This window comes from Procambarus clarkii, chromosome 24, assembly GCF_040958095.1.
Source record: "Procambarus clarkii isolate CNS0578487 chromosome 24, FALCON_Pclarkii_2.0, whole genome shotgun sequence".
NCBI lineage: Eukaryota > Metazoa > Arthropoda > Malacostraca > Decapoda > Cambaridae > Procambarus > Procambarus clarkii.
The window spans coordinates 10,028,079-10,048,767 of NC_091173.1; the positions used below are offsets into that span (position 1 = coordinate 10,028,079).

The 20,689-nt window shown below is 39.6% G+C and overlaps 3 protein-coding genes and 5 non-coding genes across 9 annotated transcripts in view; 4 read left to right on the forward strand and 4 right to left on the reverse strand.

The window, feature by feature from the left end:
• Positions 1–1,446: 1,446 nt before the first annotated feature.
• Positions 1,447–3,987, reverse strand: LOC123761718 (uncharacterized). The gene is made up of 3 exons (XM_045747852.2): positions 3,751–3,987; positions 2,495–3,329; positions 1,447–1,949 (listed from the first exon to the last, which is right to left on the reverse strand). Coding segments are annotated over exons 1-3 (1,293 nt in total). The 5' UTR covers positions 3,752–3,987; the 3' UTR covers positions 1,447–1,492.
• Positions 3,988–8,905: 4,918 nt separating this feature from the next.
• Positions 8,906–8,977, forward strand: TRNAP-AGG (transfer RNA proline (anticodon AGG)). Its single transcript has one exon. It is a non-coding gene; the product is annotated as a tRNA-Pro (tRNA).
• A 536-nt stretch (positions 8,978–9,513) lies between these two features.
• On the reverse strand, positions 9,514–9,585 carry TRNAP-AGG (transfer RNA proline (anticodon AGG)). The gene has a single exon. It is a non-coding gene; the product is annotated as a tRNA-Pro (tRNA).
• A 766-nt stretch (positions 9,586–10,351) lies between these two features.
• Positions 10,352–10,423, forward strand: TRNAP-AGG (transfer RNA proline (anticodon AGG)). The gene has a single exon. It is a non-coding gene; the product is annotated as a tRNA-Pro (tRNA).
• A 1,402-nt stretch (positions 10,424–11,825) lies between these two features.
• On the forward strand, positions 11,826–11,897 carry TRNAP-UGG (transfer RNA proline (anticodon UGG)). The gene has a single exon. It is a non-coding gene; the product is annotated as a tRNA-Pro (tRNA).
• Positions 11,898–13,165: 1,268 nt separating this feature from the next.
• On the reverse strand, positions 13,166–13,237 carry TRNAP-UGG (transfer RNA proline (anticodon UGG)). Its single transcript has one exon. It is a non-coding gene; the product is annotated as a tRNA-Pro (tRNA).
• A 4,019-nt stretch (positions 13,238–17,256) lies between these two features.
• On the reverse strand, positions 17,257–18,516 carry LOC138368276 (uncharacterized). Its single transcript, XM_069330829.1, has one exon. The coding sequence runs from the start codon at positions 18,514–18,516 to the stop codon at positions 17,257–17,259; it is 1,260 nt and encodes a 419-aa protein (XP_069186930.1).
• Positions 18,517–19,799: 1,283 nt separating this feature from the next.
• LOC123761720 (E3 ubiquitin-protein ligase RNF220) overlaps positions 19,800–20,689 on the forward strand; it is a 151,465-nt gene continuing 150,575 nt past the window's right edge. For both annotated transcript variants that reach the window (XM_045747853.2, XM_045747854.2), the window contains exon 1: positions 19,800–20,022. In XM_045747853.2, coding sequence (XP_045603809.1) covers positions 20,005–20,022 — 18 coding nt within the window. In that variant the 5' untranslated portion in view covers positions 19,800–20,004. The remainder of the gene's footprint in view (positions 20,023–20,689) is intronic.

Below are 20,689 nucleotides of genomic sequence, written 5' to 3' on the forward strand. Positions count from 1 at the left end.
AGGGACGACGACGTTTCGGTCCGTCCTGGACCATTCTCAAGCCGATTCTCACAATCGACTTGAGAATGGTCCAGGACGGACCGAAACGTCGTCGTCCCTTCACTTTCTAGTCTGTATCGTTATGCTGCCTTTTCTTTCATCATCTTAGTGGTAGTCCATCCTGGTATGGGTCCACATACCCACACTGCGAGTGACTGGGAACAATGAGTGGGAGGCACATAGTGGACTCGGGAACTGAATCCCAACATTCTTTTACCTCAGCAAGTTGTAGCAGTGATGAGCTGGTTACAGCAGCGTTTGTTAACATATACACCAACAGTTTATTCACAGTTTTGTTAATTATACTCGACATGAAGAATACAAAGCCACATAACAGGTTGGGGAACATAGCTCAATGTTCTACATGTCATTTGATTTACATTTGTAGCGTGCTGATTTTATTCACAGATTTGCGATGCAGTTTCAAGGCTAGTGATCTAATTTCTATATAGGGCCTTAGGGTGCAGTTTATGGTCATGAGATCAGCATGAGACTTGTTTGCTTATAAACTCACAGATTGATTGATTGATAAAGATTAAGCCACTCAAAAGGTGGCACGGGTATGAATAGCCCGTTAAAATATTTATAAACTCACAGCGTGAATGTGTGTGCTGTCACACTCCCGCTGTAAACTAATGATATCCGGCTTGGGTCTTGGGTTATATGTCATTCCGGATTCAATACATAAACATGTCTTGAAGATTAGTGATAGAGTTGCTTCTCTCTTACTTAACCAACAGCAACAATAAACTGTTAACCCCGTGGCAGGTGTGTATTCGCCCGGATCAACGCCGGAGTTTCCATCACGATAAGTTTGATATATATAATGCCAACTGTTAAGCATAATCATGCTCAGTGAGTAAACGTATGGTGTATGCAGGCCTCGAATGATCTCGTCTCGTTAACGTGTTGAGAGATTTAAATGTGTCTCCATTATCTCTCACAATACTAGTTAGAATATCTGACATCTGGACATGATACATTCATCAAACAGCCAAACTATACCCAATGTCTTAACAACATTGTAAACCCTGGGTAAACCAATGCCCTGGGGCCCCCTTCCAAGTGATCACCCCCCCCCCCTCCCCTGCCTCTCCGCTAAAGTGCAGGATTACCCCTCAGTTATGCACAAATTATTTATTTGATCTGCGTGATCTGCGCTCACCGCGGCAACACGCGTCTACAGTTAGGTGACAGTAAAGAGGCGGGACCAAAGAGCCAAATCTCAACCCCCACAAGCACAACTAGGTAAGTACGTCCAGCAAGGGGCTCCTGACATACTCTATTATCTAAGGTAATCTCTTCAGTAACGCGTTACTGGCACTTGCAAGTAATCATGCAGTACTTGTTGACCGAATTTAAACATTATGTGAGTCTCGTAATAATGGAATGGTTTTTAACAAGCAGTTTGATGTCAGCGTTGTTCTTTATTTTAGTTTAAGCCGGCTCACACCTATGATATTATTCCATACTCCACCATGTCATCAAATATAGCGAGCAGTCGAGGACGGAGAAGCGGGTTGTTGTCCAGCTCCTGGGAGACCTTCTCCTGGTGCTCCTTCATGAACTTGTCCATGTCTTCTATCGGACTGTCCAGATCCATCACGTCTGCGCCCTCACTAACCACAAGAGGAACGACCATCATCGCCATGATTAACCCAAACAGGTTCTTCTTGTGATACTCCTGACGAAGTTCCTGAACTGTGAACCCAACACCAGCACCGCCGGCCTCCATCACCTTCTTCACGGAGTCGAAGTAGGTGTTTATGAACACGTCTAAGTTGTCCTTTCTGTCGTCTCCGTTGAAACTGGTGTACATGAAGTAATTGAGGTCGGTGGCCGGGGAAGCTTTGCGACATATCTGGAAGTCCAAGAGTCTGACATCCACGGGGAGGCCTTGCTCATCATACCTGCAAGGTAAGCTTTGATTAGTAAGAATTTAAAACCAAAGAATCAATGCATGAATGTTCGTAATACAAGCTACATAGTGGGTTGGACATGCATATGAGTGGGATTGGGTGGTTATAAATAGGAGCTGCCTCGTATGAAAATATATATATATAATATATACGATTTAACATAAATTTAAATATATAATTTAACGATTCTTCGCGGCAGGGGATCGTATTCCAGGGACCATAGGATTAAGGACTTGCCCGAAACGCTACGCGTACTAGTGGCTGTACAAGAATGTAACAACTCTTGTATATATCTCAAAAAAAAAAAAAAATATGAGAGAAAGAAAGATAGGTTACTATTTTCGAAAACACTGGAAGGCTGAAAATTAAGAGCTGTAAGAACATTATGGACAGTGTTTCGGCGTTTGCGTGTTAACCAGTGTCACATGTTTATATAGACTAATTACACACAGAAATCACAATAGCGTGATAAATCAAATGAACAAGGGCCGTGTTTATATACGTTTTGTTTATATAGACAAACAGGTATAGCTTACCTGAACAAAATATTATTGTTCCAAGAGTCACCATGGCAAAGGACGTCAAATGGAGGACTGTTTTCTAACTGTTGAGCTAAACCGTCCATACTCTTCGGTCCGAAGTCCCTCAGCCAGGAAGCCACTTTCTCGTACCCATCGATTTTACCAGCCATGTTCGCTGCGGTGGTGAATGCTCCTCCGATCATTTTAACGAAGTCTGCAGAAGCGTCTTCATAGAAAGAATGGAAATCTTTCTGAAGGTATGTGTACTTAGCTCCCAGATCTTCTGAAATTTCGTGTTGAAGCAAGATGGAGGCGGCATGAAGCCTACCCAGCTCCCGCAACACCAGGACGGCGTGTGCCTTGTTCATTCCTTTCTTGCGGTCAAACATCTTGTAACCCTCTGGACGTAAGTCTCCAAGAATTATGACTTCCTCGTCTTCCTCCAAGTGGAAGAAATAGCAGGGGGCTACCCGTAATGGTTGTTGTCCGGCGCGCTTCAGTTGGTCGTTTAGCAAAGGCACCAAATCCGTGTAAAATCCGGCTTCCTTCTGAAATATTACGTTAGTAAATTTGTTGAAGGATAACATCTGACGACACGGATTACACTTGGCTACATACGTGACTTTCTTCTCTTCTCCTCCTTGACGATAATTGACCGCTATACTTGTCACGATGCATGCGTAGTTGTCACCTTTGGTAGTGAAGTCCTTTACGGACCACGTCAGCAGCTGAGCGTCATTGCCTTTGTCTGAGGTCAGCGCCGCTTGCACGTGGTTCTCGGTAATGAGGTCCTGGGACAGCCTGCTGGGTGCCTGCTGACCCACCGGTCCATTTGTCTCTTTGTTACTCACTGTAAAGTACAGATATCAATATGAAGTCATTTAAAAAAAAACTGTATATTAAAATATATATATTTGTTATAACGCCATGAAATGACCCGGAGGTGCTAAAGAATCTTTCCGGGTTGGTGCCGTCTTTTGTTTATCACTTATACAGTAAAATACGCGCTCATCTTCAATACATTTTGTTAAGATTTGCCAGATCTCCGATCTTAGTCTAATCATACATATATATATATATATATATATATATATATATATATATATATATATATATATATATATATATATATATATATATATATATATATATATATATATATATATAATATAATATATAAAACATGTATTTACAATAATTTTTTGTGTATTTACAATATCAATTAAGATTCATTGAAGAAATACGAATGCGTGAATTTGCAATATACTTACTAGCAATGTGCCTCTTCACTTCCGAACTTGATTAAGTGTTAATAGGCTACAATTTTTACAATGCAATTAAAATACGGTATCGTTGTAATCGCTGTCTTAGTGGCCTGATGCAGATGGGTACCGGGTGCAGGTAGGTGTTCCAGGGGAGGAGTAACCAGTGTTGACAGAGGAGGAGGCCGCAGGCGTGTGTTGTAAAGCAGGTAGTGGTGGCGTCTGCACAGTGGCGGAGCCTCGTCCCGCCGAAACCCTTTCATAATGATGACTAGGCTTTTCGGATCAAGTTGCCAGACGTAACGGGTGTTGCGAGTGGAATTAAACAATATTGGTTTAGTTATTAATTTAAGTTGTAATAACTATGTCCATCAAAACCCTTTTCAAGATTGTTTAACGACGGTTACTCACAACGAACGAGGTAAAGTGTCTTGAATTGAACTGCAGGATGGTGTGTGTATTTAGCGAGCCTCGCCTTAGCGGGATCAAGGTTCATGTTACACAATTATCTTGCTTTATCAGCCAGTCTGTCAGATCAAGAAGAAACTGTTGAAATGCATCTTCAGGGTATCAAGATAGTAGGGAAATTCAAGGTCATCAAGATGGTAGGGCGTACATCTTTAGGCTATCAAGATGGTAGGGAAATGCATCTTGGTCATCAAGACGGTAGGAAATATTTCTTTGTGTTCCGTATTCAGCATCATAGAATCTGTTCACAAATAAAGTAAAGAAATACAAATGTATACAAATATTATCAACTAAATACACAAAATAAACATCTTAAAGTTTTCCATTTAGGCCTACATTATATGGTGAAAATGTAGAATTATGTATTGAACATAATTTATATTACTAAATTCTATATCAATAAATATGTAACTTTTGAAATTAGACACATTCACGATAGTTAACATATTTCGCAAACGTAAATTTTTGATAGAATTCAATGTAACTTAAACCTTCACAGAAAACTTTCGTTCTGAAGTCGGAAACATACAACCTACAAGTGTAAAGCAACTCTCAAAATTTTAGTCAGTGACAGGTTTACTAACTTACAACTTTAATCTACTTGAAGCAGTCGGTAGAGCGACGGTTTCGTTGCTTGTGTGGTGGGCGTTCGATCCTCGATAATGCAACAGATAATTGTATAATTAGAAAATTACCTTAAGAAAGCACTACGTGTTTATTGTGTTGGTTCAGTTGTGATAGGTAGGATGTGGAGTCTTGATTAGGGAGTACACTGACCTCGGCACCGTAGATACTGTTATTGGACATCGCTTAACAGACAATCTCTCTCTTCGACGCAGGTTGAACTTAAAGTTGTATTAGCTGGCTTAACAGAAGTACGGTATAGTTAAATATGATAAGGATGCCTATTTCTTATTGATAGTAGATAAGCGCTGGAGTCTTTAAATAGCAGAAGATCAGTATATACCAGGTCTGCCTGCAATAACTGATTTTACGTAAATATTTTAACGAAAAATGTATAAATATAAAGGCTCTCTCCCTTACCTTGCAAATGTTGCATCCTTCACCTGGCCTCAGTCGCTGTATGAGCAGCTAGTCCTGTGTATGGCATCAACCGACAATAATCTAACCTCGAATTTATGTTTCCATTAACGCAATCAAATATCTGGCAATTACAATGAAGTACCTGGTCAACAGGTTTAGAAAATAGCACAATCGAGTCATCAATCTCAAAGTCACTATTCGGTGCTACTAAATTTAACCATTATCAGTTCAGTAATGAGCAAATCTTCAATTTCTTATAAACTAATCGAGACATCTTAAACGAGACAAATATAGAACAAGAAAAAGTTTACATTTGTCTGTCCACTCACACACTCACCATCTACATTAACAAAACACACTACATATGACTTGGAAACAAATCTACCAATCAAATAGATCTTATAACTAATATCTCAGGTAACATCTTAGAACAAACAGTATCCAAACTGAGAGTAAAGCAGATTGTAAATCCTTTAGTATACATTTAGACTATAAAGTAACTGCAATTCTCATAATTTGTTTTATCTAAAAGTGTAGGCCTAATCCCCTAAAGCTTACTTTACTATATAAAGCTTTATTTTAATTTGTTATTTACTATAAATACTATCTATTTATTTACTATAATTACTTTAATAATTACTATGAACCTTGATGTGGACTGGTGGTACTGTACAATGTACCACCCACTCATCTACCCTTATCTTCCTTACAGTGGCCTCGCCTGGCAAGCTACCACTCAATGCAGTCACAGTCATAATTACTCAACACAAATGAGCCCTGAGTTACTGCACATTTATTTCATTAACATATAAATCCTTTACACATCTGGTATAATCATGACATTCTCCTTGCCAAGCGGTTAAGTAAACGACTTTTTTTGTAATTACGTTCTACTTTGTTTTTCTTTTAAAATTGGTTAAAATCTGATCATTGTATTGTACTTGGGACGTCATTTCATAATTTCAAACTCCTCATATTTTCATAGCATTTCTGTTTTGGTTGAGTCGAACTCGTGCAACATTATGCAGGAATTTTCCCTCGTCTGGTGTCCATGGGTTTTGTTAGTTCTTTTTTTTTGTAAATATGAGCAAGAGTTGTTACATTCTTGTACAAAAAAAGAATGTACTATACTATATATAGTACTATAAAAAAGAAGCGTTTAAGATTAGGATTTGTATTACACTTTAGAATTTTGAGGATATAATAATAATAATTTAATATAATTATAATAATTTAATTCATTGTCTCCAGGGACAGGAAGCCAGAGTGCATTCATACACGTTTGGTTTTTATTGAGGTCAAGGCCGAATTACTGACCCCCGCCCAAGATGCAACCCCACAATAAGCTGTCTAACTGCTGAGTACCTACTTACTGGTAGGTGAACAGATGCATTAGGTGAAAGGAAATGTGCCCAACCATTTCTGTCCCGCTCGGGATTCGACCCCGGAATTCTCGATTGTGCGTCGAGAACGAACCCGACTGTAAATAAATAAATAATAACAAATACATTTTTATTCAGGAAAAGTACATACATACAAAATGTTGGATTTATAGATAGAGCTAGTACATACAATACCTAAATTTTTGGACAATTTTTTGCCCGAAACGCTATGCGTACTAGTGGCTATAGGTATTGTATGTACTACCTCTATCTTTAAATCAAACAGAATGTTTGTACTGTAACTCTACAACTATGTATGCACTTTTCCTAAATACATTATTATTATTATTATTATTATTATTATTATTATTATTATTATTATTATTATTATTATTATTATAAAGCCACTAATACGCATAGCGTTTCGGTCAAAACCCGCATCGGTCCCGGTAGCACTGTACTTTCGGGACCCTTGTATGTACGTAGTGCTGTAATAATTAGCATGGTCCGGGATTTAAACAAAAGTGCTGCAAGCTGCCTGCGGCTGCAGTGTATTGCTCTACTCACCTAGTTCACCTAGTTGTGCTTGCGGCTGGGGGTTCAGCTCTGGCTCTTTGGTCAGCGTGTGTGTGCGCGTGTTAGAGAAATATATGTAGTAGACATAATAGAGGAAAAATAGATTGGTTAGAAAGGCGGGGTCCAAGAGCTAATAGCTCGATTCTGCAGGCCCAAATAGTAAATACTGCTAAGAGTTAATCCATGTGATAAGTATATGTTGAATATACGCAAGTTATCCCTAGAAGCGTTTTCGTTTCTTTGCATTTTCTATTATTATTGATTAATGAACTTTTGAATATATATATCTTTCAAGCATTATACTGTTGTCGAGGACATGAAATTTGTTAGCCTTATCAACTTTCTCTCTAACTAGAAGTGAGTGTTCTCTAAACACTTAATGAGAAACAATAATTTTTTTTTTCATTGTAACTTGCGTATTGATGCTGCAGTCTAGCAGATAATAGCTCACAAAAAATATATTTAAAAAAATATTAAGTATATTTTTAATTCAAATGTTGTCATTATATTTATAATATAATAATACATCTAATACATTTAAACAATTTTTTATTCTTACGTTTGAAAATAAATATTTGCATAAATATTTTTGTCTTTTAAATTAAATATATTTACTTTTAGGAAATAGTATTTTCAACTTCGAACAGCAGATCCTTCTTTATAAGGTTTAAAGGGAGGTGATGAGTCGGGGTTACATGCTTTTGCATGACACCTGTTCCGCTGTTACGACATGCACAGGTAAAACCCATCTGATCCCTAAGTAAAGAAATATTTATATTTCTCTTTTTTTTTAATGAATGTGCTGTTAAGGCACTCACATTTTCACATGAATTAGCTCTGGTTTCCAGGCAATTACATATTTGTTAAGGTACATAGGTATAAATTATTTATACAGTATGTATGAAAGCAGAGCTTTTTTGGTGCTGCTTTATACGACGATTTTACAGTACAAATGTCATCCTACAATCATTAAGCCATCGTGGGAGCTGCAGGTCAGCCAATGTTGTGTGTTTTGACCTCAGGTTGGTCAGTTCTGGCGCTTTACCGGCTCCTAGTTTTCTATGAGTGGCCTTGGAAATTTGCTCCTTATTATAGAGGCTTTTCTTAGGGGTTATACCCCTTCCATGTTCAGCAGCGGAGGTAGTTAAGGTGATGTTTCCCTGCTGAGGTTCTGCTGCCTTCTGTTTCTCAGGGGGTGTAGTTTGAGACTCGGTTTCTTCAAGTATGTTTATTGAGACGAGAAAAAAAATACATCTCAAAGTGATAGCGTAGCTTAGGCTATTTCTACCTCTCACTCTGTTTCTTTCCCTCGGGGAAGGGGCTATTAAGTTAAGAGTGTCTGACGCTGTCTGACTCTGCGGTCAAAAGGTCGCTCTATAAGCCCGGCCCCTAATTCAGCCTCCTAGTGATTGAAAATGGTAATGAAATGAGCTTTGCTAACACTTAGATTATGAAGAAATGGAGCTGGGGTGGGAACGGTGCCAAACCACTTTGACTCTTTTGTTTTTAGACAAACAAAGATTATCAGACATTAAATATACGAATAGCCTGTTGATCCAAGCATATTATTCCGGCTTTGAATGTAAAATTTTCCGGTGTATAATTCCCAAGGAGCTGCAAGCCTGTTTCTATAAAACTTTCACTCTACATTGGCAAAACAAACAAATCTATAAGAATAGAAACTTGTTAATAACGGCCTGTTGGTCTAGTGGTATGATTCTCGCTTAGGGTGCGAGAGGTCCCGGGTTCAACTCCCGGACAGGCCCTGGAAATATTTTTCCATAAGGAGCCATCCTTATCAGAAAGGAAGGGAACTATCAGGTGAAAGCACCAAGCCATTACGACCTACCTGATTTACCTGACCTGTTGGCTTGCAGGTTTTGTTCCAGCTACAGGTGCAGCAGGTCCCGGGTTCAAATCCTGAAATCAAACAGGAATCAAATAGACCTGTAGACTAATAAGAACATAAGAATAAAGGTAACTGCAGAAGGCCTATTAGCCCTTACGAGGCAGCTCTTATTTATAACCACCCAATCCCACTCATATACATGTCCAACCCACGCTTGAAACAATTCACAGGTCTCTGTGTATCTTCATTCTGTGGACTATTAGTCTAGGCCTAGGGGGGGGGGGGAAGTTAATCCTGTTTGATTTCAGGATTTGAACCCGGGACCTGCTGCACCTGGAGCTGGAACAAAACCTGCAAGCCAACAGGTCAGGTAGGTCGTAATGGCTTGGTGCTTTCTCCTGATAGTTCCCTCCCTTTCTGATATGGATGGCTCCTTATGGAAAAATATTTCCAGGGCCTGTCCGGGAGTTGAACCCGGGACCTCTCGCACCCTAAGCGAGAATCATACCACTAGACCAACAGGCCGTTGTTCTACCTGTTCTTTCAAGTCTCATAAGTTTTTGGTGTGCTGATACAACGTGAAAGTTTCATGGAAGACTTGCAGCTCGGTGGGAATGAGAGCCAGCAAGTCTTACAAAGCTGGAGTTGTATCCCAAGACAGACACGCTTCTGACATTTTCAGGGCTTGGTAATCTTTCTTTATCTTTCATCTTGAAATAAGAAAATTTTTTGTATTGAAAAACTATTAGACTTCAAATCAAATCAAATGTTTCTTCAAGTAAAAGTACATACATAGAGGATTAGTTACAAACATAATGTTGGATTTAAAGATAGAGTTAGTACTAAAGCCACTAGCACGCATAGCGTTTCGGGCAAGGTGAGTTGGGGAAAAAACACTTTGACTAAAACTAAAATGTGTAAAAACTACTTAAGTAACTATATAATAATAATAATAATAATAATTTTTATTTAGGCAAAGGTACATACATAAAGAGATTTTACAAAGTTTGTTGGCTTTATAGATAAGAGCTAGTACATACAATGCCTAAAGCCACTATTACGCAAAGCGTTTCGGGCATCACCTTTATGCTAATAATTTGTATAGGAATGTATATATTTTGATTAATAATTTTCCTAGGGGAAAGGAAGCCTTTAATAGACGTGTATCGAGGTCACCCAAAGGCAGATAAAGACAATATTTAACACGGGAACTACAAGCCTGTTTCTATGAAACTTTCACATTGCATTGGTTAAGCAGACAAATATATAAGAATAGGACGTCCTAGATAACGGCCTGTTGGTCTAGTGGTATGATTCTCGCTTAGGGTGCGAGAGGTCCCGGGTTCAACTCCCGGACAGGCCCTGAGTGTTTTTCCAGGAGGAAGAAGTAAATATCATCACAAAGAAGAGTAGTGTGTTGGTCATGATTCCAGGTGAGGACGCGAGGGTTTCCGGGTTCGCATCCCGGACAGGTCTTGGGCATGTTACAGAAAAATCTTAAATATGAGGTAGGGGGGGGGGGGGGACTTATCCAAAATGTTGAATAATTTTCACGTGTTGTTAAAGACTATGATTTCTGATGCTAAGTGCAGACGGAAGGAAAAAAATGGTTCCCAAGCTCTTGGATCATCGGGGATTGAACGTTCTCTTGCATCAAATGTGCAGAATCCCACATTTACCTCAAACATGCACTTCAGACACACTCAAATGTTCAAGCTGTGAGGGCGCCCGTGACATAAAATCCAAACAATACGCTTCCTCCATAACAGCCAATATCACCAATGGGACTATCTCACACACACCGACACGCAACACAGGAGCGCACTGAAACAACACAGCATATACCTTCACCAATCGTCACCAATCACTCAACAAGAAACTTAACACTAACACCCTTACACCCCAGATAACAGTCCCACAGAACTCTCAACAAACTGCAGGCCTCGTCTTCACACTCGTGACTGACATTGAGTTAGTTTAGTTTAGTTCATTTATTATGCACCCCATACCAATCTTGTGGGCGGTAGTGGAAAGGGTTACAGAGGCACATAATGGGCTCAGGGACTGAACCCCACAATTCATTTAGCTAAGCAAGTTACAATCTTGATGCCATTCAGTTACTTTACTGGCATTTACTGCCAAGTTACTGCCATTGAACAAGTAATAAAGTCACTGGGCCGACTCCTTTACAAATTCTTAACACGACAAATCCAACTCATCCCTGAGACTGTCTCAATAGTCCAATAAGTGGAAGGTTTGGAAAGCAGAAGTCGCGACAGTCGCCTCTAATCATAAATTTATGAACAAAACACGACATATGGAACTCGAGTGTCAATTAAGAGATTTAGAACACATTGTAGGTATGAAAAGAGTTACAAGGTGGGGGTCCGAGAGCTAGATCTCGCCAGATGCCTCAGTAGACGCTGACAGGTAAGCACTGAAAGCTTTTCCAAGTACATAATTTTTGTCTTATTAATGAAGACATTTTATCTTTCAATGTTTTAAACATTAAAAACATTTCACAATCATAATGATTTCTGACTTCTTACTGACAATCTAATTGTTGAAACAATTACTAAGTGTTGATTTACCTGTTGATTGACTGCATGTTGAAAATTTTGCTTTGCTCAAGAAAAACAAAAATTGCTTGCTTTAAATACTCACCTCCCGGGTTCGAATCCCGGACAGGCTCTGGTAATTTTCAATAGGCATATTACATTCTTAAAAAGGAGAGTTAAATAACGTAACTAAACTCTTTCTTCTATGGCCTGTTGGTCTAGTGGTATGATTCCTGCTTTGGGTGCAGGAGGTCCCGGGTTCAACTCCCGGACAGGCCCTCAATATTTTCTTTCCCGAACAAGTAATTATACTATAATTATTATCATTTAATTATACTCTAAACTTAACTGCTTACCTTTTACCAACATTAAGAAACGCACTATTGAACATAGGAGACATCATAAGACTTAATTTTAAGCACCAAATCAGTATATGCATATAATATAAAATGTAACTAACTAATTCTAGAATATAGTGAATGAAATTTGCACAGCCTCAACTTTTACATTAAACAGATTCAGGAGAAAGCCAGACAGGAAGTGGTGGACCAACCGGGCTATAATGGATACGAGAGGCTACGGGCCGCTCCGAGCAACAGCCTTGTTTGATCAAGTAATCACTCTACGAACCTGGGCCCCAGACCGGGTTTTGGTGGGGAGTAGGCTTTTCAGAACCTACTTCAGGTATACTCCGGGTATACTGTACGCCAGGTATACTCCGGGTATACGCAAGGTATACCGCAGGTAACCAGGATCGAATCCATCTGAACACACACGAGGTTTCAAATCAAATTTCATTACTAAACAAACGCTTGACTCGCTAATATTTTAGTGGTTCACCTGTTGCAACGTCGATCGTGTCTACCCGCGTCGACGTCGATCGTGTCTACCCGCGTCGACGTCGACCGTGTCTACCCGCGTCGACGTCGATCGTGTCTACCCGCGTCGACGTCGATCGTGTCTACCCGCGTCGACGTCGATCGTGTCTACCCGCGTCGACGTCGATCGTGTCTACCCGCGTCGACGTCGATCGTGTCTACCCGCGTCGACGTCAATCGTGTCTACCCGCGTCGACGTCTACCTGAGTCATGATGAACTATGGGTCAAATGTTCAGGAGATGTAAGTATATATAGCGATGAATAATGTTACATCTTCGTTGTCATTACTCATCAGTTCTTCAACCGTTGTTGTCATTACTCATCAGTTCTACAACTGTTGCAGTTATTACTCATCAGTTCTACAATCGTTGCTGTCATAACTCATTAATTCATCGCATTTTATCAAAGTAAAATACTGACATATTAAATTCTACATAATTAACTGAACATTTGACTCAGGCTGAGGGTGTCTAAATTTCTTTAGCATCATTGTATAACTAGTTAGTTATCCTTTATAACATGTGTATCATATTGATTTGCTGTTTAAACTGTAACAATGTGATCTCTGCTTTCCTTAATAATTCATCTCTAAATGTAGGTAAAATGCAAAGAAATATTTGGCCAACTAATTTGTCTTTTGAAAAGAAGTTCAGGATGGAAAACATTAAGGGCCTGTCCGGGATTTGAACCCGGGGCCTCCTGCACCCAAAGCAGGAATCATACCACTAGACCAACAGGCCGTGTGTGATTTATGTTTAGTTATGCTATAAAATGTATATTCGAGGTCGTTTATGCAGTTGAACCGGGGACCTGTTTTTGGTATATATGCGCGTGTCTCACTAGGTAAGCATTACGGGCTATTCGTGTCCGTGCCACCTTTTGGGTGGCTTAATCTTTATCAATTAATCGATGTAGATAAGCAATCATAGTCAACACGCAGACAGCCTAGAGCTAGACCGTCATGTGCGGTAACTATCAGCCAGTGTTCAACCAATGCGTTCTAAGGTGCTGTAAACTTTTTGTCAGGACTCAATAAGAGTTGCCAGGTGTTGTCGTCAAAGTTCTTGCATTGCCAGAAAATTATTTAAATTTGGTATTAGTAAGAATTAAGCGTCTCAAGAAGAAAACCCTTTCATTTTTATATATTTGTTCATTGCTATGCAATTATTACTATAATGGTTAACAATTTAGGGCCATTTTTTAGTACGATAATTGTTGGCCTTAGGTAAAGTATACGTCAAAATACGACGGTCTATTAGGTGGGGCGGATTGCTTCAGACCCGCTGGTACGAGGTACCTGGAGGTCGGTTCTTATTTGTATATTCAACTTTATGAGTTGCAATATCATCTGTATTGCACGGATATTGATTAAATAATTATAATTCACCATTTATCAAATGAATGAATTAGCCGTACATCACATCATTCCCGTATATCACTGGGAAAAAAATTGTGTTGCGCCTCTATCATATGCAATTTGTGTTTTTGTCTCCTCGTCTCATTTGGCTTTGCTACCTCAGTTTTAAATCCTTTGGTAGAATTTTAAACACATTCTGTTGGTCCTTTACTGGCTTGAATTTCTCTTCCTGTTTCTTTGCCCTCAATTTCATATGTTTTGGTAGTGTGTGTACACAGTCGCTGTGTGCTGAGGCTTCACAGTTTTAAATTAGGTAGTGTCTGTCTTTATTTACGATTTTGTCCGCTTCTAATTCAGAATCCTGAACAGGATGTTTTGTGTCTGAATTTTGAGCTACAAGATACGTAGCCAGGAAAGTTCGTTGTGTTGTACATTTCCTCTCTTTCTGCCGTTTTCGTTTCTCGGCGTCGCGACTAAAAGGATGGACAGCAGACGTTGAGCGCAGTTCCGTTCACTTCGTTGGACAGTTACCCTGTATGAGAGTGACGTAGGTGGGACGTAGTGACGTAGGTGGGACGTAGTGACGTAGGTGGGACGTAGTGACGTAGGTGGGACGTAGTGACGTAGGTGGGACGTGTGTCCTGCCCCATGCTTTAGCGTTGTTTGGTGATTACGCCTTTAGAACCGCTAGAGGTTCTTGAGAATATTATTTCTTTTGAATTTGTGTCGTCGCTTGGCGATGATTGCTGTTACAAAAGTGAGCGCAATCCGGGTTGTTCAGGACGAGGACGCCCTGGTTCTTATGGAATTGAAGTGTCCGATATGTTTGTAAGACTGTTGAAATGGAAATCACGTCGCAATGGTTTTGGAGGAACTCTTTCTCTCACAACACAATCTGAATGCGAAATCCGGAATATTTCAATCAATTGATTCAAATGCGTGAATCATTGATTAACGCATTTCTGCGACTCTACTCGGCCCGTCTAGACACTTAGTATATCCTTTATTATGTTACCGTTTTTATCAATTCGCAAAGCGTTAAATATACAAAATCAATATTTTTTTAGGCCTACCGCTGTAATACTGGGGCCAGATTCACAAAAGCACTTACGCAAGCACTTACGAACCTGTACATCTTTTTTAAATCTTTGGCAGCTTTGTTTCCAATTATTAAACAGTTAATGAGCTCCGAAGCACCAGATGGCTGTTTATAACAATACCAACAGTTAAATGGGAAGTTTTCACGCTTGTAAACTGTTTAATAATTGGAAAGAAAGCCGCCAAAGATTGAGAAAAGATGTACAGGTTCTTAAGTGCTTGCGTAAGTGCTTTCGTGAATCTGGCCCCTGAACCCCAAGCGTGAGCGTCTTGCGCCTGTGCTGGGATCAGCTAAGTTTAAATATTGTATGTACTAGCTCGATCTATAAATCCAACATTATGTTTGTAACTCATCTTCTATGTATGTACTTTTACCTGAATAAATATTTTGATTTGATTTGCAGTTCTTACAGGAGTTTACCATACTGCAACAACAGCTGACCAACATAGAAAATGAATTTAGAGTTGCAGCAACTAAATTATTTGTCAATGTTTAGAACATTTTTACAATGTCGGAGATAACTACATTATTTCTCAATATCAAGATTCCTCTACATTCGACATTCGACTTGATAATGGTCCAGGACGGACTGAAACGTCGTCGTCTCCTCATCTTCTGGTGTGTGGTTTGGTCAGTACATCTTCAGCCTCGTTATTGTGGCCATAATCAACACACAAATACAAATACAAATATTTATTCAGGTAAAGTACATACATACAAGGTGAAATACAAAAGTTGATGGATTCATAGATAGAGCTAGTACATACAATGCCTAAAACCACTATTACGCAAAGCGTTTCGGGCAGGACACCAAAAATAAATATCTCTGATATCCCCAATTAAACATAATCTGTGTAAACACTCTATGCAAATAAAGGGACCTGGTCTATGGAACTCGCTCCCTAACGAATTATCCAACTTTTAATTTATTTAAAAATAAAACCAAAAAGTATCTACCTAATTTCATCTTCATAATTTCCTACCGAGTGCCATAAACTCGCACTGTATCTAGTGCTACCTAGTCCCCCAATATATGTACTACCCAATACATATATTGGGGGATTTCATCCAATTTCACCATTGTAATCACTGCTAATCATCTTATATCATGTTTGTTATATTAAACGCATATTTTGCAACATTATACCTTGAAATAATCCCCAAATTATGCTACTATGTACCTGTTGATACCCTAAAATTTTACTTTAATGTACCTACTAATCTTTGTCAAATTATCTTACAAAGTACCTGTTAAAAAATTTTCAATATTGCTAGAAATTACCTACATAAAATGATCTGTTAGATTAAGGACCTGCCCGAAACGCTATGCGTGTTAGTGGCTTTACAAGAATGTATAAACATCAATGCTAAATACTCTCATAAACCCATTGTATCTTCTAGTATATATATATATATATATATATATATATATATATATATATATATATATATATATATATATATATATATATAATATATATATATGTTGTTAAATATGATCGAAAAAGTAATATTAATAACTCTAACACGAATTTTCTCAATATTTCATATGTTTCTTTTTACTGTCGATGGTAATTGAAAATTCAGTTCTCCAAAATTCATTTTTATTTCTAGTCTGACGCGACACTTTAACGCGTTTCGTAATAACTTATTACATTTTCAAAGACTTGAAGTGGGTAGCCCACTTCAAGACTCCGTACCAATATAGAAGCATCAAGAGGAAGTATGGGCCAATAGGCCCTTTTCATTTACTTCCATTCTTCCCTCTCATTTATCCAATTAATACCCATTGTTCCGTGTTCTGTCTTGTGTTGGTCAAAAGTTTGTTCACCTCATCCAAAACTGTTTCAACATATCACCTCACCCAAATGCGAGTATATAAGACAAGCTGTTTAGCGTTAGAATAAGTAAAACTCTGTTAAGTGTTTTCAGGTTACAGTTGTGTGTGTGTGTAAACTAAAGTCTTTGAAAATGTAATAAATTATTACGAAACGCGTTCAAGCGTCGCGTCAGACTATAAATAAAAATGAATTTTGGAGAATTGATTTTTCAATTACCATCGACAGTAAAGAGAAACATAAGAAATATTGAGAAAATTCGTACGAATATATATGTATGTATATATATATATATATATATATATATATATATATATATATATATATATATATATATATATATATATATATATATATATATATATATATATATATACATATATATATAAGGGACATTGACCGTAAAAAAAAATTTGACATGCTGCTCTGGGCCAACGTAGCACTGACCATTTACCACAATGACACTCAAAATAGTTTGCTAATTCCCGGGTACCTGTATATTGCGAGGTGAACAGAGACATTCGGTGTAAGGGCATGAGTCCAAGCGTCACGCCATGAGCTGGATTCGGAGGTAACAGCACCACTAGTGGTGGTAGTAGCAGTACTAGTGGTGGTAGCAGCAGCACTAGTGGTGGTAGCAGCAGCACTAGTGGTGGTAACAGCAGCACTAGTGGTGGTAGCAGCAGCACTAGTGGTGGTAGCAGCAGCACTAGTGGTGGTAGTAGTAGCACTAGTGGTGGTAACAGCAGTACTAGTGGTGGTAACAGCAGCACTAGTGGTGGTAGCAGCAGCACTAGTGGTGGTAACAGCAGCACTAGTGGTGGTAACAGCAGCACTAGTGGTGGTAACAGCAGCACTAGTGGTGGTAACAGCAGCACTAGTGGTGGTAACAGCAGCACTAGTGGTGGTAACAGAAGCACTAGTGGTGGTAACAGCAGCACTAGTGGTGGTAGCAGCAGCACTAGTGGTGGTAACAGCAGCACTAGTGGTGGTAACAGCAGCACTAGTGGTGGTAACAGCAGCACTAGTGGTAACAGCAGCACTAGTGGTGGTAACAGCAGTACTAGTGGTGGTAACAGCAGCACTAGTGGTGGTAACAGCAGCACTAGTGGTGGTAACAGCAGCACTAGTGGTGGTAGTAGTAGCACTAGTGGTGGTAGTAGCAGCACTAGTGGTAACAGCAGCACTAGTGGTGGTAACAGCAGCACTAGTGGTGGTAGCAGCAGCACTAGTGGTGGTAACAGCAGCACTAGTGGTGGTAACAGCAGCACTAGTGGTGGTAGTAGTAGCACTAGTGGTGGTAGTAGCAGCACTAGTGGTGGTAACAGCAGCACTAGTGGTGGTAACAGCAGCACTAGTGGTGGTAACAGCAGCACTAGTGGTGGTAGCAGCAGCACTAGTGGTGGTAGCAGCAGCACTAGTGGTGGTAGCACCAATCACTTCAGCTGCTGAGTTAAATGAACGGCAGGAAAATGTATATTGCGTCAATATACTGTAGAAAAAGGTCACTTTGGCTTGGACGGCTTCCAGAATAATGTTCCGTGTGGTTGACTGCTGCGGTGAGTGGCGCCATACCGCGTCCAAAAGAGACACTACATTGTGTCTCTTGACACTGACCTCGAAGACAAGGCTAATTGTTTCTCCTGTGTAGAGTTGGGTTGTTCTCCAGGACCTCTCTGTCAGACCCAAGCAACTGTGAAATGTACCTGTCACCCCGATTACCATGGATGAGGGAAGTCCCTGCACCATACCTTTCAACTGTGAAAATCAGATCACAGGCACGCAATTGAAATCCTCACTGATGGTTGCGTGGTTGAAAGCTGGGATTGCTTGCAACACAAGCAGTGCTCTAGCAGAGAAAGGGGGACTTAACCCTCCTCTTGTCAACCGCTGACAACAAGGAAACAACATTTGTGAAGTGCGTTCTTGTAGTAGCACATTATACAGTAATACAGAGATGTTGTTGTTGTTTAAGATTCACTACCTGGAACAAAAAGTTCTAAGTAGCACGGGCTATGGTGAGCCCGTAGTGGACTACAGACAGAGGAGAGTAGAGAGGCAGGTTATATACACCGACCCTGATCTCAGTGAAGGGGGGTGGCATTAAAACTCCAAGATAATAAATATCAGGTCGTTTGTCTGCGAGTATTATGTGGAGCATCAAGCAACAGTTCACACACACACGGGATCACACATCACTCACCCGTGTACTTCTCACCTGTTTTTGTCATTGATAAAATTGATGGTAATGCAGGTATGGTATTCCTAAACTGATACTTAAACTGCATCGAGTATTATTATTATTTTTTTTATCCAGCAAATATTTAGTAATGTTTATTTTAGAAGACTTGACTTACACAGAGTAATTTGTTAAGATTTAAATCCTTCAATGGGTTGGTGTGAATTTCTTCAGACGTTTGCTGATGAGATATTTATGCACCTTCTTGGTCTCAACTAATGTGTCGCGTGTGTTACAGAGGGTTGTGTTGATGTCCGTAAGAATTAATAAGATGCTATTTAAAGAAATGAATACATTTTAATATAATTTCATAACTTTATCGGTTAATTGCCCCTCCCCATTGGTGGACAGTAGAGTTGAATTTATCACGTTGACGACGCGGGCATTGTTATCTAGCGTTCACTTGCGCTGGCGACCACTTCTGCCAGCGAGCGACTCCATTCCCGCCACTGTACCTGCATCTCGCCCCCCCACCCATCCCCCAGTAACCCCAGCCCTCGCCCAAGATCATCTCCGGAGTGTTCCTACACCCACCCATCCACCTCAACCCTGATCCCTTTTATTCTCGCTAGCCACGAACCTCCCACTTCTCACACCACTTCACCACTATCCCTCGCTCGTCGCAACATGACAATCTTTCACACCTACGATCTATCTATCCCTCAACATGGGCTTCTCTATCCCCCCCATCCCGCTGCCCCCACCCACCACCCTTACCCATGATGGGTGTGTGAGAGCGTGAGGGGCGCTGGCTGGCGGTGGAGTCAGTTGTCGCCCGGACGTCGTAGAGGTAGCATCACGCTCTCGTGTCTCTGCGTCCCGGGGGTGTCGGCCAGTGCTTGTCACCTGTGTGTCTCGCGTGCGCCCTTGCATGGGGCTTGCAAGAAAAGAAAAGCAATTTCAGAAAAGAAACTTTAATGAACCTAAGTTGTAGTAATATATTTCGTGTGAACTGGTCCTGTACCGTTGTGTAGATGGAATATTTCAACAAGGTAATAAGGCTGTTCTGTGATATTTTTGTATTTGTCCTTAAAAGTGTGCATTGAACGGTTTTTTTTTTTGTTGAGTTGATGTGTTTTATACTTTTTATGGCAGCTGGGTAAGTACGTGATTGACATTTGTGGATTTTAGTAATAGTGTTTTAGCAGCGAATAATGCCGTCGGTGGGTTACCAATGTTTAATAGAGAATCACAAATATATCTTAGGTCGTGTGAGAACATGTAGGTCTAGGCCAAATAATTATGTTTTTCATATAATACAACTGTGTTATCTTCTTTGATTCAACTGACGTAATTTTAGCGTGGTTTTTTAGTTTTGTAATTCAAGTTTTTTATAATTTAATAAGAAACTTAATTGAAAGTGTGGGTGTGTTTATATATATATATATATATATATATATATATATATATATATATATATATATATATATATATATATATATGTCGTACCTAGTAGCCAGAACGCACTTCTCAGCCTACTATGCAAGGCCCGATTTGCCTAATAAGCCAAGTTTTCATGAATTAATGTTTATTCGATTACCTAACCTACCTAACCTAACCTAACTTTTTCGGCTACCTAACCTAACCTAACCTATAAAGATAAGTTAGGTTAGGTAGGGTTGGTTAGGTTCGGTCATATATCTACGTTAATTTTAACTC